Source organism: Astatotilapia calliptera, chromosome 23 (genome assembly GCF_900246225.1).
Source record: "Astatotilapia calliptera chromosome 23, fAstCal1.2, whole genome shotgun sequence".
Taxonomy (NCBI): domain Eukaryota; kingdom Metazoa; phylum Chordata; class Actinopteri; order Cichliformes; family Cichlidae; genus Astatotilapia; species Astatotilapia calliptera.
Genome location: NC_039323.1, coordinates 19,921,694 through 19,935,544, shown reverse-complemented (window position 1 = coordinate 19,935,544; position 13,851 = coordinate 19,921,694). Strand labels below are relative to the sequence as shown.

At 38.5% G+C, this 13,851-nt stretch overlaps 1 protein-coding gene across 2 annotated transcripts; it reads right to left on the bottom strand.

The window, feature by feature from the left end:
- Nucleotides 1-3,679: 3,679 nt before the first annotated feature.
- On the bottom strand, nt 3,680-13,630 carry LOC113015760 (NLR family CARD domain-containing protein 3-like). 2 transcript variants are annotated; one of them, XM_026158000.1, is made up of 11 exons: nt 13,542-13,630; nt 13,359-13,457; nt 13,163-13,273; nt 10,694-10,772; nt 9,612-9,840; nt 6,984-8,784; nt 6,714-6,887; nt 6,333-6,506; nt 5,899-6,054; nt 4,687-4,733; nt 3,680-4,511 (listed from the first exon to the last, which is right to left on the bottom strand). In XM_026158000.1, exons 1-11 carry the CDS (start codon nt 13,628-13,630, stop codon nt 3,961-3,963), a joined length of 3,510 nt encoding a protein of 1,169 aa, XP_026013785.1. In that variant the 3' UTR covers nt 3,680-3,960. The 2 variants fall into 2 exon arrangements, with proteins under 2 accessions (XP_026013785.1, XP_026013786.1); XM_026158001.1 differs by having other exon boundaries at nt 6,714-6,830.
- Between the last annotated feature and the right edge of the window lie 221 nt (nt 13,631-13,851).

Genomic DNA, 13,851 nt, shown 5'->3' with positions numbered 1-13,851 from the left:
CATTTCTGCTATGATGACATTTTGAAGATTTTGGAAATTAAAAATTGCCTAACATACTTAATAAATAATTTTCATAGACAATTGTTGTATACATTTAAAATAAGTTAAACAGGGGGGAATGTTACAGGAAAAATGATTCTATGTTTCTTTACCTTCTTTTAAATGTACAAAGATGCCTTTTGTCTGCCCTTTGCCTATGGTTAGATTAGTTTAGAATTATCTTTTTAGACTTTCTCAGCAAAGACATACTGTTTTGGGACATATTGTTTTAGATTGTTTTATCTCTCACAGCCTTCTCCCAGCTCTCTGCTGACGAGACTAGCGCCACATATGGAGTTGTTTATTTTATTTGTTTTGTATTTTCTTATCCTGTTCTCACTGTCTTTCCTATAAAAATTACCAAGCCACTGTGCATGGTGTGAGTTGTTCTTAGCAGCTCACCCGTGTACACGTTTGATAAAGAAAGTAACTTTGTCTCATTGTGTCTTTATTTCTCCTGGGTCTTTTACAGAGTTTTCCCCCAACACAGAACAATCAGCTGTTCTGCATCACATTTGATGCCACACAAATTATTTGTGCCACTCCAAAAATAATTTCTGTCCACTATGAGATAAAGGAGAAAAACAGCCTGATACCTGCAGGCCTATGTTCTGTCTGATATTAGGCTGCTGTTGTGTTGCTTTGAACGTGTATTTTTTGGGGTTAAAAAATGTGGTTTATTTGTTTAATAAATAATTTTGACCAGTAAACTTTCCCTGTTTAAACATGCACCATGGTTTGGTCTTTCTTTGCTTGTGACTTCTTGATGTTGGTAAATACAATAATTGAAAAATACCACGTCACATATAACAAACATATAATAATGCACATTATAGAGTATGCTTCTGCTGTGAGGTCCTGCCTCCATGTACTTGTGCAATTAATCGCTAGACGGGTATATTTATAAATAATATTATATATGGGAAATTTTCCTATACATATTTTTGACCTGGGGGCAGAATTGATTGTGAAATGGAAAGGGAAAATGCTTATGAACTTGCAGATGCATTTAAGGTAACCCTTTTTCATTTTTATTTAAGAAGAGAATTTGTTCCACTGTACGAAGAGGATTGAGTGCAGAAAAAGTGGTAGAGATGCAGTTATACAGTCTACCTGGGCCCCACGAACTATCAGCTAAAGAGAATAAATAAATTAAATTGCTGCACATTTTGTAGACTAAAATTTTAAGATTATTTTAAAAATAAAATATATCTTTTTATAACATTAAATGTTACGAGTCAAATGGAAGTCTTTCTAAAGATATTTAATGATATTTATATTATGAAAAGCAGATTTTTTGACATTTTAAGTTTTTCCCGTTTCCAGATAAAATGAACACGCACAAAACACAAGCAAACAGCCAGAACACAAAGCTGGAAAACCCACCCCATCGACCAAAATCAACTCAAAATACTCCCACACAACAGAACCTCCTATCCCTCGCTGGCTCCAAATCTCTCAGTGGAATGATCAGTGGTTCGCTATCTGTCACCATCAAAACACTCCACAAATCCCGCGAATGATTCACCTGCTTATAAACCGTTGAATCAGATACCGAAGCAGTTAGGTTCTAAATGAAGCTTCGGACGTCACTGATCACGTGATTCTGGCCAAACGAATCAAGCTTCGACACAGTGCTTCTGGAGCAGTGTGTTGATTTTTTTGACACAAGCACCGGAGCTTCAGCTTCAAGCGGGCCATCACTATTCAGGAGGAAAACAAAACATTGCATATATTTTTTATCACAACTCTGGTTTTACTGAATCTGCGCTAGTATAGTCTATGTCACGAGTTAGGGAGGACTCAGGCGCAGATGGGATTACATCCAATAAAGCGGTTTATTTACAGGTCACCAAAGTGCAAGCTATATACAAGTGAAGAGGGAAACCTCAGGGTCCAAAAAGCCAATTGGGGAAGGGGAAATCCTCTCACACTCTCCCACACACTGTCACACTTGTACTCCACACAGGAAAGGCAGTTGGTCCGGGGAAACTGTTCACAAAAAGGATTAATCACTAACGCGAAACTCTCAAATTGGAAATTAGCTCGTAAGACGAGAAGTAATACTGACTTGTCTCACTTAATGATCCAGTGAAGACCCGTTCTGCTTCCCAGCCTTAAATATCAGAGACTCCTCAGCTGAGTAATTGAGAACAGACAGACAAGGCTGGGACTTGCTGAAGGCTCTTCCCAGGCAGAGTGTCGAGAGAGGGAGAGAGAGACAGGCACAAAACAAAAACAACAACCAATGAAGCCCTGTGGGGCCAGCGAGGCAGACACAGGGACCATGACATACTAAAAGTTCTCTTTAAAAACTAAACTAATATTTTCCACAAACTCCAACAAAGGTCCATCATTATCCAGGGTACCTCTCTTTCCACCCTATTCACTTATCCTTCAACGTGTCATCAGGTCCCTCTATGACCATTTCCATGAATAACAAGTAAAAGTCATTGTTTTCCTGCAGTTAATCATTTTAAGCTAAATGCAGAAAATCTTTCTCTCTCATGAAATTGATTGTTTTGGATTTCCATCTGCTTGTTGCCCTTTTGTTTCTGCCTGTTTGAGTTTCATAATTTCATCAAATACACCAGCCATTCCTGTTTCTGTGTCTGGTTATCGAAGGGTATCTTCACCTCTCATTATCAGTTCATCTTCAACATCAGGCTCACCTTCAACTACTTTTGGGCCATTCTACAATAACAAGATTTTGTCTCATCCATAATTAAAAAAAAAAATACAATTCAGCTCTCAGGAAGCACTCAAAGCTGAATTTTCACATGTCCGTACTTATTGAAAAAATAAGCTATCAATCCAATTTTTTGTTTTGATTTCATTAATATGAACTTCTAGTAATTGTGAAATAGCTCAACTGAATGGAAAAATGAACTGGATGTAGCTTTGTGAAATAGCTCAACATATTTTAGAGAACAGTAACCATGCACTGCAAGTTGTTCCCTACAAGATATGTACATCCCTGTTATTGAAACCTAATTAGCCTGGAAAATTAAAACAAAAGTGAGTGAAAAACAGAAAGGAGTGAGCGAGTCACATACTAACATGATGGGTTAACCATCATGTTAACCATAGCAGAGTGTCGAGAGAGGGAGAGAGAGACAGGCACAAAACAAAAACAAACCAATGAAGCCCTGTGGGGCCAGCGAGGCAGACACAGGGACTATGACTTACGTGCTAACACTGAGATATTTTTCAGACTAGACTGAGTGTGTCATTCTAATAATGCAACCCTGTTATCCATATTTCCAAAATAAAATAAAAAATAATGGCAAAGTACTTTTCCTTTCTCAATAGGAGTACATTTATTTTTTATTTTCACAGAAAATTATTTAACACATCTAGCATCTGTTTCTGAATAAACACTAATACTGATGTGCTACTATGTTACTTTTACTTACAGTCCTGTTGTCATACATATAAAACATTACAGACATATGAAATATTATTTAAATCACATTTCTTGTGTAAATCCCCTCTTGCTAGGAGCTAACTTCCTGTCTTGCTTCCATTAGAGCTGCCAAAAATGACTGAAACATCATATGGAGGGGAAAAGTACATTAAACACTTGAGAATTTAAAAAAACAACAACATTTCTTTGACCAAAAATAAAAAAAAACCCCAAACAAACCAACAAAAACAAACCAATGAAATAAACAGAAATAAAACATTTGGATTAATTTAATGAGCTCAGACTTGTTTGAGATGCAGATGAACTGGTTCAAAACTGAGCTCTGGTGAAACACAACATATTGATATCCACTGTGAAGCTTTAACAAGAAATATGCACAAAAATCTGGAATAATCGTTATAATGAACTTCAACTGATTGACCTGATGAATCTGAATACGTTTCTGAGTGATAGAGACAGAAATATACAGTGTTAATCTAACAGGAGGACACTCCTTAGGCTGAAGTACACAGACTTATTGAGGAACCAGAAAATAAAAGTCTAAATCCAGGATAAAGAGGTTCAGTGAATGTGGTGTTGAAGGTGTGGAGGTGGATCAGAGTGTCATCAGAGGAGACTCTGTAGAAGGACAGAGTGCCAGCAGGACAGTCCACATACACTGCTGCTCTGTTAGACACAGAGGAGGAGGAGATCGATGACAAGAGAGTGAGTTTTCTGTTATTGTGCCAGACATAACGAGGACCATCATCAAAGCAGCTCAGACTCCAGGATTGTTCATTCCTCCCAAACAAACAGTCGTTAATGTTTCCTCTTCTTGTGATTCCTCTGTAACTCACTGATATATGAGCTTCTCCACTCCACTCAACCTCCCAGTAACAGTGACCAGTCAGACCATCTCTACACAGCAGCTGAGGCCAGCGATCAAATCTGTCAGGATGATCAGGATATGGCTGATCCTCTTCCACATGTGTCACCTTCTTATTGTTATCAGATAGTTTAAGTTCTCTGTGTACTGTGTTTGCGTCGATTGTGAGTTGACAAGAATCTGATGGAGAGAACAAACACAATCCAGCTGCAGTTATTGATCCGTCATCTGTTCATTGATTGACACTTTGATGACGACTCCTGACATCAGAGATGTGAATAAGTGATGTGACAGTTTGAAGATGGTTGAATGTGTGCTGCTTTGTTTTCATGAATCACATTAAAAACACACTTACACTTCCTCAGACCTGGTCTCAACCATCGGACTCCAGCAGGCTCCACCCTGAAAGGAGGAGGGGGGTCAGACCAGCACAGTCTCTTTCAGCATGCACACATGGACATTACATTACTCTCATACACATACTGTTAGACACTGATAAAGGAACAGTCAAACATTTTGACTCATTCAAAATGGGACAATATGCTTCAGTTTTAATGTTCCTGTATAAGACACTTTTTCATTGTTTATGTTGACCCCTGACTGCTTTGTTCTCTATCACATTTGTGGTACATTTATATTTTTTCATCTGTCATTTTTACCTGCATGCGTTATGAATTTATGTAGCGATGCTGATATTGCTGATGTGTGTATATATATATATATATATATATATATATATATATATATATATATATATATATATATATATATATATATATATATATATATCGGTTTCAAGCATCCTGACCAGCTTCCTCAGGTAACCCCCTATGTTCATCCCTGGTGATATGCCCTATACTATACTATGTGGTGTTAGACTTGTTGTCATGATCCTGGAGCTTTGATCAAGAGTTTTTAGAGGTTTTCGTTTTAAGAAAATTATTATTTTTTATTTAATGTTTTTTTGGCTTAATTATTGTTTTAGTTAATTCATGTATTTTGATTCGATTTATATTGTGGTTAGAGCTTATTTAGTATAAGTGCTTATGTTATTTTATGTTATTTTTTATTATATGCAAGCTTTTCCTAGTATTTGACTTCCTGTTTTATTTTGAAAGTTGTCTTCTTTGACTAGCACTCCCCTCCTCCTTGCAAAGAGGAAACTTAGGTCTGGAAATTCATCACTGTGGTAGACCTTAGCTGGCAATTCTCTCGACCTCTCTGCTTTTTTTTCTTCTGCTACTCTTTGGACGACCTCTGAAGAGGTCCTTCTTCTCTACTTTGACTACAGCAGGGTTTCTCCTCCAGTACTGGTTCCACATTCTGTCTCTGGAAAAGTCCCCCAGCACTGATCCACCTTATGGACTGTCATTGTCTTCTCTCTAGCCTCAGGCTACCTAGGCTATTTTCTTCTAAAATGTCACCTACAATCCTTCACTATTTGTGGTTTTCTTTTGGTAATTTTCAGTGTAAGTTTTTTTTAATTTTTTTTTATTATAACTTCTCTTTATTAGCTACAATTGTTACTGGTTATTTAAAAAAATTACTTAACAACACTTTTTCTGACCTGACAATTGTACAATTTGGATTCTTAAGCATCTTCACTCCAGAGTCCTCCAGGTTGTTGTTACTCAGATCCAGCTCTTTCAGAGTACAGGATTGGGAGCTGAGAACTGAGGACAGAGTTTCACAGCTTCTCTTTGAGAGGTTACAGCTACTCAGTCTGCGAAGACAATAATGGACAGAAAAATAAAATGTTAAAATATCTGGTCTGAACTCTTGAGGTCCAATATTTTCTATATAAAATATCTATACATAGTGAATTATTGTTGTTCTTTTCTAAATAAAAACACAAAAAAAACTTATTTATTTTCACTGCAAAAAGGCACTATGTGAATCTAAACTGTGAAAAAACAATTCTATATGGAATAGCTTTAATTCACAAGTTCACAAATTCAGGCAAACAGATCATACATCAAACTACAAAGAACATAATCCAACCTGAGTGTTTCCATTTTACAGTCTGGACTTTCCAGTCCAGTCAATAGTAGCTTCACTCCAGAGTCTTTCAGGTCATTGTCACTTAGGTCTAGCTCTCTCAGACTAGAAGACTGCGAAGTCAGGACTGATGAGAGAACTTCACAGCTTTTCTCTGAGAGGTTACAGACATTTAGTCTGAAAAAAAAAAGAACAAGTACATAAGTAATACTGGTATTAAAACAAACAATTTGGGGTCACGACTAGATTTAGCAATATTTAATCTCATTTCAGGACTTGTTGGAATTTTAATGTAAATATTTTAAACTGATTCAGAGAAATATTTAATATAAATTAATGCATGTGGAAGATTTTTTATTTATTATTTATTTAACTTTATCTGACCTGAGAGTTTCCAGTGTACCGAGTGAACTCTCCAGTGCAGCAGATAGAAGCTTTATTCCAACATCAGTCAGGTTATTGTTACTCAGGTCCAATACTCTCAGACTAGAGGGCTGGGAACTGAGCATGGAGGACAGAGTTTCACAACTTCTTTCTGACAGACTACAGTCACTTAGTCTAGAATGACAAATAACCAAGTGGAAAGAGATTAATGTTTTTCTTGAAAGATATCAGTGTATGATAAATGATATATACAACTTTCAGTATACTTACAGAACTTTGTTGGAAGCCTTGACCACAGGCAGCAGCCTCAGAAGAGCTTCCTCTGAAGCAGAGTATTTCTTCAGGTCAAACACATCCAGATCTTTTTCTGATGACAGTAAGATAAAGACCAGAGCTGACCATTGAGCAGGAGACAGTTTATCTGTAGAGAGACTTCCTGAACTCAGAGACTGTTGAATCTCCTCCACTAGAGAATGGTCATTCAGTTCATTCAGACAGTGGAACAGGCTAATGCTTTTCTCTGCAGACAGATTCTCACTGAGCTTCGTCTTGATGTACTGAACTGTTTCCTGATTTGTCTGTGAGCAGCTTCCTGTCTGTGTCAGCAGACCACGTAGGAGACTCTGATTTGTCTGTAGAGAAAAACCCAGCAGGAAACGAAGAAATAAGTCCAGGTGTCCGTTTGAACTCTGCAATGCCTTATCCACAGCACTCTGGTGGAGAAACTGTAGTTTAGGTTTATTAAATAATTTAGACCACTTGGAGATTGTATTTCGATCATCCAGCAGATTAACTCCAGAGTTAATAAATGTCAGGTGGACATGAAGAGCAGCCAGAAACTCCTGAACACTTAAATGGACAAAGCAGAACACATTGTCCTGGTACAGTCCTCTCTCCTCTTTAAAGATCTGTGTAAACACTCCTGAGTACACTGAGGCGGCTCTGATATCAATACCACATTCTGTCAGGTCTGATTCATAGAAGATCAGGTTTCCTTTCTGCAGCTGCTCAAAAGAAAGTCTTCCCAGAGACTCAACCATCTTCCTACTCTTTTTATTCCAGTGTGGATCTGTTTCAGTTCCTCCATCATACTTGACCTTCTTCACTTTGGCCTGAACCACCAAGAAGTGGATGTACATCTCAGTCAGGGTCTTGGGCAGCTCTCCTCCCTCTATGGTTTTCAGGACATCCTCCAGAACTGTAGCAGTGATCCAGCAGAAGACTGGGATGTGACACATGATGTGGAGGCTTCTTGATGTCTTTATGTGAGAGATGATCCTGCTGGCCTGCTCCTCATCTCTGAATCTCTTCCTAAAGTATTCCTCCTTCTGTGGGTCAGTGAACCCCCTCACCTCTGTCACCATGTCAACATACCTAGGAAGAATCTGATTGGCTGCTGCAGGTCGCGTGGTTATCCAGAGACGAGAGGAGGGAAGCAGGTTCCCTCTGATTAGATTCGTCAGTAACACATCCACAGAGGTGGACTCTGTAGGGTCAGTTAGGTTTTTAGTTTTGTGGAAGTCCAGAGAAGGTCGACACTCATCCAGACCATCAAAGATGAACATAACCTGGAAGTCTTCAAAGTTGCAGATTCCTGCTTCTTTAGTTTCAGTAAAGAAGTGATGAACGAGTTCCACCAAGCTCATCTTTTCATCTTTCAACACGTTCAGCTCCCTGAAACTGAATGGAAAAATGAACTGGATGTCCTGGTTGGTTTTGTCTTCAGCCCAGTCCAGAATAAACTTCTGTGTTAAGATTGTTTTCCCAATGCCAGCCACTCCCTTTGTCAACACTGTTCTGATTGGTTCATCTCTTCCAGGTGAGGCATTAAAGATGTCTTCTTGTCTGATTGTTGTTTCTGGTCTGTCTGATTTCCTGGATGCTGTTTCAATCTGCCTGACTTCATGTTCATCATTGAGCTCTGCAGTCCCTCCCTCTGTCATGTGGAGCTCTGTGTAGATCTGATTTAGAAGGGTTGGGTTTCCTGCTTTAGCGATCCCCTCAAATACACACTGGAACTTCTTCTTCAGTTGAGATTTAAGATTATGTTGACAAACTGGAGCAAACATGTCTGAAAAGACACAGTAAATAAGTTACATAAGTCAGTATTAATTTATTTGAAATGTTAGATAAAACGTCTTATAACTTTTTATCTTTTAGGAGGCAGAGCCTTGGGCTTTCAGACCCCTCTTCTGTGGAACAAACTCCCAGTTTGGATTTGGGAGACAGACACTATTGAATTCTCTACTTTTAAGATTAGGTTTATAAAGCATATAGTTAGGGCTGGATCAGGTGACCCTGAATCCTCTCTTAGTTATGCTGCGATAAACCCACTGGCGTTTTTTCTTCACTCACCTTTCACTATGTTGTCATACCTCCCTTTGCATTTAATCATTAGTTTTTATTAATGCCCGGCCCGTTGCACAGCTTGTCTTTTGTGCCGTCTTTTTCCCCTCACCCCTAAGCAGTCGTGGAAAATGGCTTTCTGTCTCTGAGCCTAGTTCTACCAAAGGTTTCTTCCTGTTAGAATTGATCTTTTTCCTTCCCTTGTTACCAAGTGCTCGCTCATTGGGCGGGGGGGGGGGGGGGGGGGGGGGGGGGGGGGGGGCTGTCTGACTGTTGGTGGTTTATCTGTATTATTGTAGGGTTTTTACCTTACTATATAAAGTGCCTTCAGGTGACTTTAGTTGTGATTTGACACTGTGTAAATAAAACTGAACTGAATTTAATTCAATCAAAATCACATTTCATCACTCAAAATGGTGAAATTGTGGATATTTGTTGGTCAGTTTCATTCATTTCATTCCCCTTAAAGAATACATGTTTGAATACATACTGTCTCATACACTGAGATAATAAATAATATAATTATCCTGCAGTTTAGAGATATCGCCTTACTGCTTTGAAGATGCTCAGCCAGCTCATCCTGCTTCATTCTCTTCAAGAAGTGAAGCGTGATCTTTACAAATGCCTCTGTGATGCTCCTCCTCTGCTCTTCATCATCACCCTCCAACATGTCCACAATGTCCCTCTGACCCTCTAAACATTCAAGGTCATGTGCACCAAGAACCCATAGGATCTTATTCAGCTCATTCTTCACAAATGTCAAAATGCTGTCTTCTAGCAACTGTAACAAAAGCAGAGGTGGGAAGTATGTGTTTTGTTATATATATTATATATATTATAATATATATATTATATATTTCTTCTCAGATTTGAAGACAAATATCTGAACTTTCAACTCCTTACAGGCTCTTTGCTTTAGATTTAAGACATTTGAGGGAAGTTATGTTATATCCTATGGTATTCGCTTGTATTGTTTCATTATGACATCAGTATGACATGAAGTCCAGTTTTGTTGGTTAAAAAAAATCCCTTGAGACCTACTTTACTTTTATATTTAAGTACATTTCACGTGGTGTTGATTTCACTCCTAAGAAACTTAATCAGTACTTCAATTGTTGGAGTCAAATTGTTAAATGTTGTCATTGTGTTACTTAAATTTGTAAGTCTTAGTTCAAGCAGCATGATCAAGGATATTCCTTTGTCTCTGACCACCTCTCCAGCCAGTTTCAATAAAAGGCGGCAAGCGGAGGCCTAAGGTGGGGTCAGTCTGCGGTTGGATTCAGAGCGCTTTTCTGAGACACCGACCGGGGCCTCCCTTGCTAGCAAGTAAAATCGATCGATCGCTGATTGTCCAGTTTCTTTCGTTAATGAGAATAAGTTTCTAAACCAGCGGGGCCTGTGGAAGCACAGACCCAACATCAACTTTCACCAAACACTATTTTAGTACCTGTCCTTCTACCTAAGTGATTGTGATTGAACAGAATACTATATGAATGACTCAGTTGGACTGAATTCATGGAGCCAAACATCATATCCATGTTGGACACTAAGACAATTCACTGGTCTACAATGTGTAACATGCAGATGGTTTTGAATAGAACAAATGTAAAAGGAGTTGTTGTACATGTACAGACCACAAATATGGATTTCAACTGTATTTTATGCTGCTGGGCAGACTGACCACGGGGAACCTCCAGGAACTCCTGGCCCACACTGTGGAGGAATCATGAAAAATCTGTTTACATAATCTCTCCATATTTATTAGCTTTTTCAAAAATATTTTTAGCACAGTTTTTTGTGAAGTCAGAAGTTAATCAAACGCAACATGGAATAAAAATAAAACATTTTTTTCTGACCGGGAAAGCAAGTCAATAACTAATAAAATAATTTGTACATATTTTTTTTTACTATCTTTTTGTTTTTAAGTTTTTTTTCTGCTTTTTTGCTAAACAGTAAATTTCAAAATTCATGGTTGACAAGAACAACTATATTTTAGCATGAAAAATATTTTGATAAAAGAACTTTATAGAACCATAAAACCATCATCAATTTAGGGCAGCTGTGGCAAAAACACTTACATTGGGTGGTGGTCCACTAAATTTGTTAGTCACTGTGCATCATTTGGTTCTGTTTCTCCAGGAAACTTATTTTAGGCAATAGAGAGATTGTTTTTTCTACAAATGGTACATGGTTTTTGTTTTCGCTACTATAAGATCAATGTTGGGGAGGAACGGAATACATGTACCGGTGTTCTGGGAATCTATCCTACCTCACAAACCATCCTACCTGTTGTTTCTGTGCAAACGCTGTGTATGGGCATAACACAAACCCCTAATTTACATAATTTTTTTTAACCCATTGTGAATATTTCTTATGGTTATGGTTAGGTTTATGGTTAGGATTAGAGGTTGGATTAGTCAGAAGTCGCCGGCAAATTATAATACGGGTAGGACAATTTGCCAAAGTAGGACTGTTTCTCAGAACACCGGTGTTACATATTTAAAATGCAAAATATGAGTAACTGTATTCCATTACATTTACCGGTTAAAAAAGGTGATATTCAGAATACAGTTACTTTGTTGAAATAAATAGATTACACGTCTTTTCCTGTTTCATATCTTATGCTATGCCCTCTCTAAGTTTTCGGTAATTCCACGCCAGTGGAAACCCAAACAAAACACACATTAACAGTCTCTAATGCCTGTGTCTCAATCTTGCGGTCCATAATGAGGTGAAGAAATATTTTTAAAAATTATTATTCAAAAATTATTTAATATGAAGGCAATAGGCAGAGTGTTACAGGCATAGCCCTAAAGAATGTGGCCTCATGGGCAGTGTAGTCTGTGCTGCAGCGAGAATGGACTGCCATACCCGTTATGTGTCTGTGAGCGTGAGGGAGGGAGAAAAAGGAGCATCGAAAAGTATGTGCTGTCACAGGCCAGAAATGGGAGATGGAGGCATGTACAATAATAATACACACTGCAGCCAAAAATAGTGCCTGCCTGTAATCTGTTGTGGAATACATTTTAAAAGTAACCTTCCCAACACTGAATAAGATATAACAACCACCGCTATCAGTCCTGGCGATGGGTTTTGCCAGGGCCTCTGCCCTTGACTGCTGCCCGCTATACATTGCACCAGACCTCTATGACACCTCCTGTGGGTGGTGGGCCTACTAGAGGTGTTGTAGGGATCCAGCCAAGTCCTACAGGGAGGAGGTCCTGAGGTAGACCCAGGACATGCTACAGAGATTATCTCTCTTAGCTGGCTGAGAGATATAATTCCTGATAAACTGGAGGAGGTGGCTGGGCAGTGTGATGTCTAGGTTTCTCAACTTAGGCTATTACCTTCATGACCTACCCCCAGGTAACTGAAGAAAATGGATGGATGGATATAACAATAATCCTCCCTAAAGACAAACTTCCCAAAAAGACATCAAAAAGTGCTCAGGAAATCATCATGGATGCACAGTGTTTGAACCAAAAGACAAAGGTGACATCCACTAGTCAAACCGGAGTCCCACTCCTACTCTTTCACTGCTGCATCTCTCCTCCAGGTGTCTAATTTCCTTGATTAAGGATTAACTAAATGCTGAGATATGCTGAGTTTTCAGCTCAAAGTTTTCTTGGGAATCACCTTGATATGATTTGATTGAATCTTTATTTTGAACATGTTGAAAAAGTACAACATAATAGAATTAAAAGAGACAAATGAACACCTTGTTGGTGCAAAAGTAATATTTATGTCTGTCAAACTGTGTTATCAGTTGGTGCATTTACTACAGATTTGACAAAAGAAATGGAAATAAATGACATGTTTTTGCCACAGACTTTTTTTTTCTACTAAACTGTCTGCTATTTGTAGACAAAACACGGGTTCACTCTTAGATGCCTTTTTTATGCTTAAGTCATTTATAGGTCAGTTTTTAACTAAATTAACAAACTAAAAGGAAAAAGATCAGGTGAAAATTAACCCTGTACAAAGAGTCTGTAGAAATAACATATATTAAGAAATGAGGAGTGGCGTTCAAACTTTTGCACAGTGTTGTAGACGGGAAAAATAGTGTGCTGGATGCATCAGTTACATTTAGACAGACAGATTACCTCACTGCAGGAGAACGTTGTCCGTTAAAATGAACCTCAAAATTCTTTGAGCTGTTGCTCATTAAAGATGAACAGGTTGGTTCAGGTCCACATTTGATTTTCTGATGGATTCTGAAAAAATATTAAAACTTCTTCATTAAAAATGTCACTGCACATGAATGGATGATAAAACAATTTTGATAGTTATATTAATTACATTTTATCATTTGACTGTCTTTGTTTAAATTTTGTAATGAGACCCTTGGACCGGTCGCTCTTTAAGGATGGACAGCTGGGTTCAGGTCCAGGTTGGTTCCTGTGAATAATGATGGAGCAGTGATGTGAGTGCTGAGCTGTGACATGGAGAAGAGTCGTGGACAGTTAGAGATGGTCATCTCACCTCTGAGCTGTGGTCTGGCTCTCATGTTCCCCACACAGAGTGGTTTTAGAGGGGGGGACTCCCTCCTCTCTGTCCTCACACTGATCCATGCTGCTGAATTCACATCCACATCAGCTCACACACAGTTTCTACCTTCACCTGCAGAGGAAACACAAATCATTCATGTGCACATCAACTGAAATCCTTTCCATCATGTGTGCTGTCCATTTATCAGCTGCTTCTTTTCTGCTTCATCTCAGTCTCAGCTGAATGCAGTCAGACAGCAGTGTGAGGCAGATTAAGCTGCCATCAGCGGCTCTACTTCTACTAT

What these genes read in the sequence shown, in the direction of transcription:
- LOC113015760 (XM_026158000.1), bottom strand. Translation starts at nt 13,630, where the DNA reads ATGGATCAGTGTGAGGACAGAGAGGAGGGAGTCCCCCCCTCTAAAACC. An exon ending in AAGGCTTCCAACAAAGTTCT is followed by an intron (nt 6,888 to 6,983) that starts GTAAGTATACTG and finishes TTGTCATTCTAG; the next exon opens with ACTAAGTGACTGTAGTCTGT. An exon ending in CCAAATTGTACAATTGTCAG is followed by an intron (nt 4,734 to 5,898) that starts GTCAGAAAAAGT and finishes TCCTCCTTTCAG; the next exon opens with GGTGGAGCCTGCTGGAGTCC.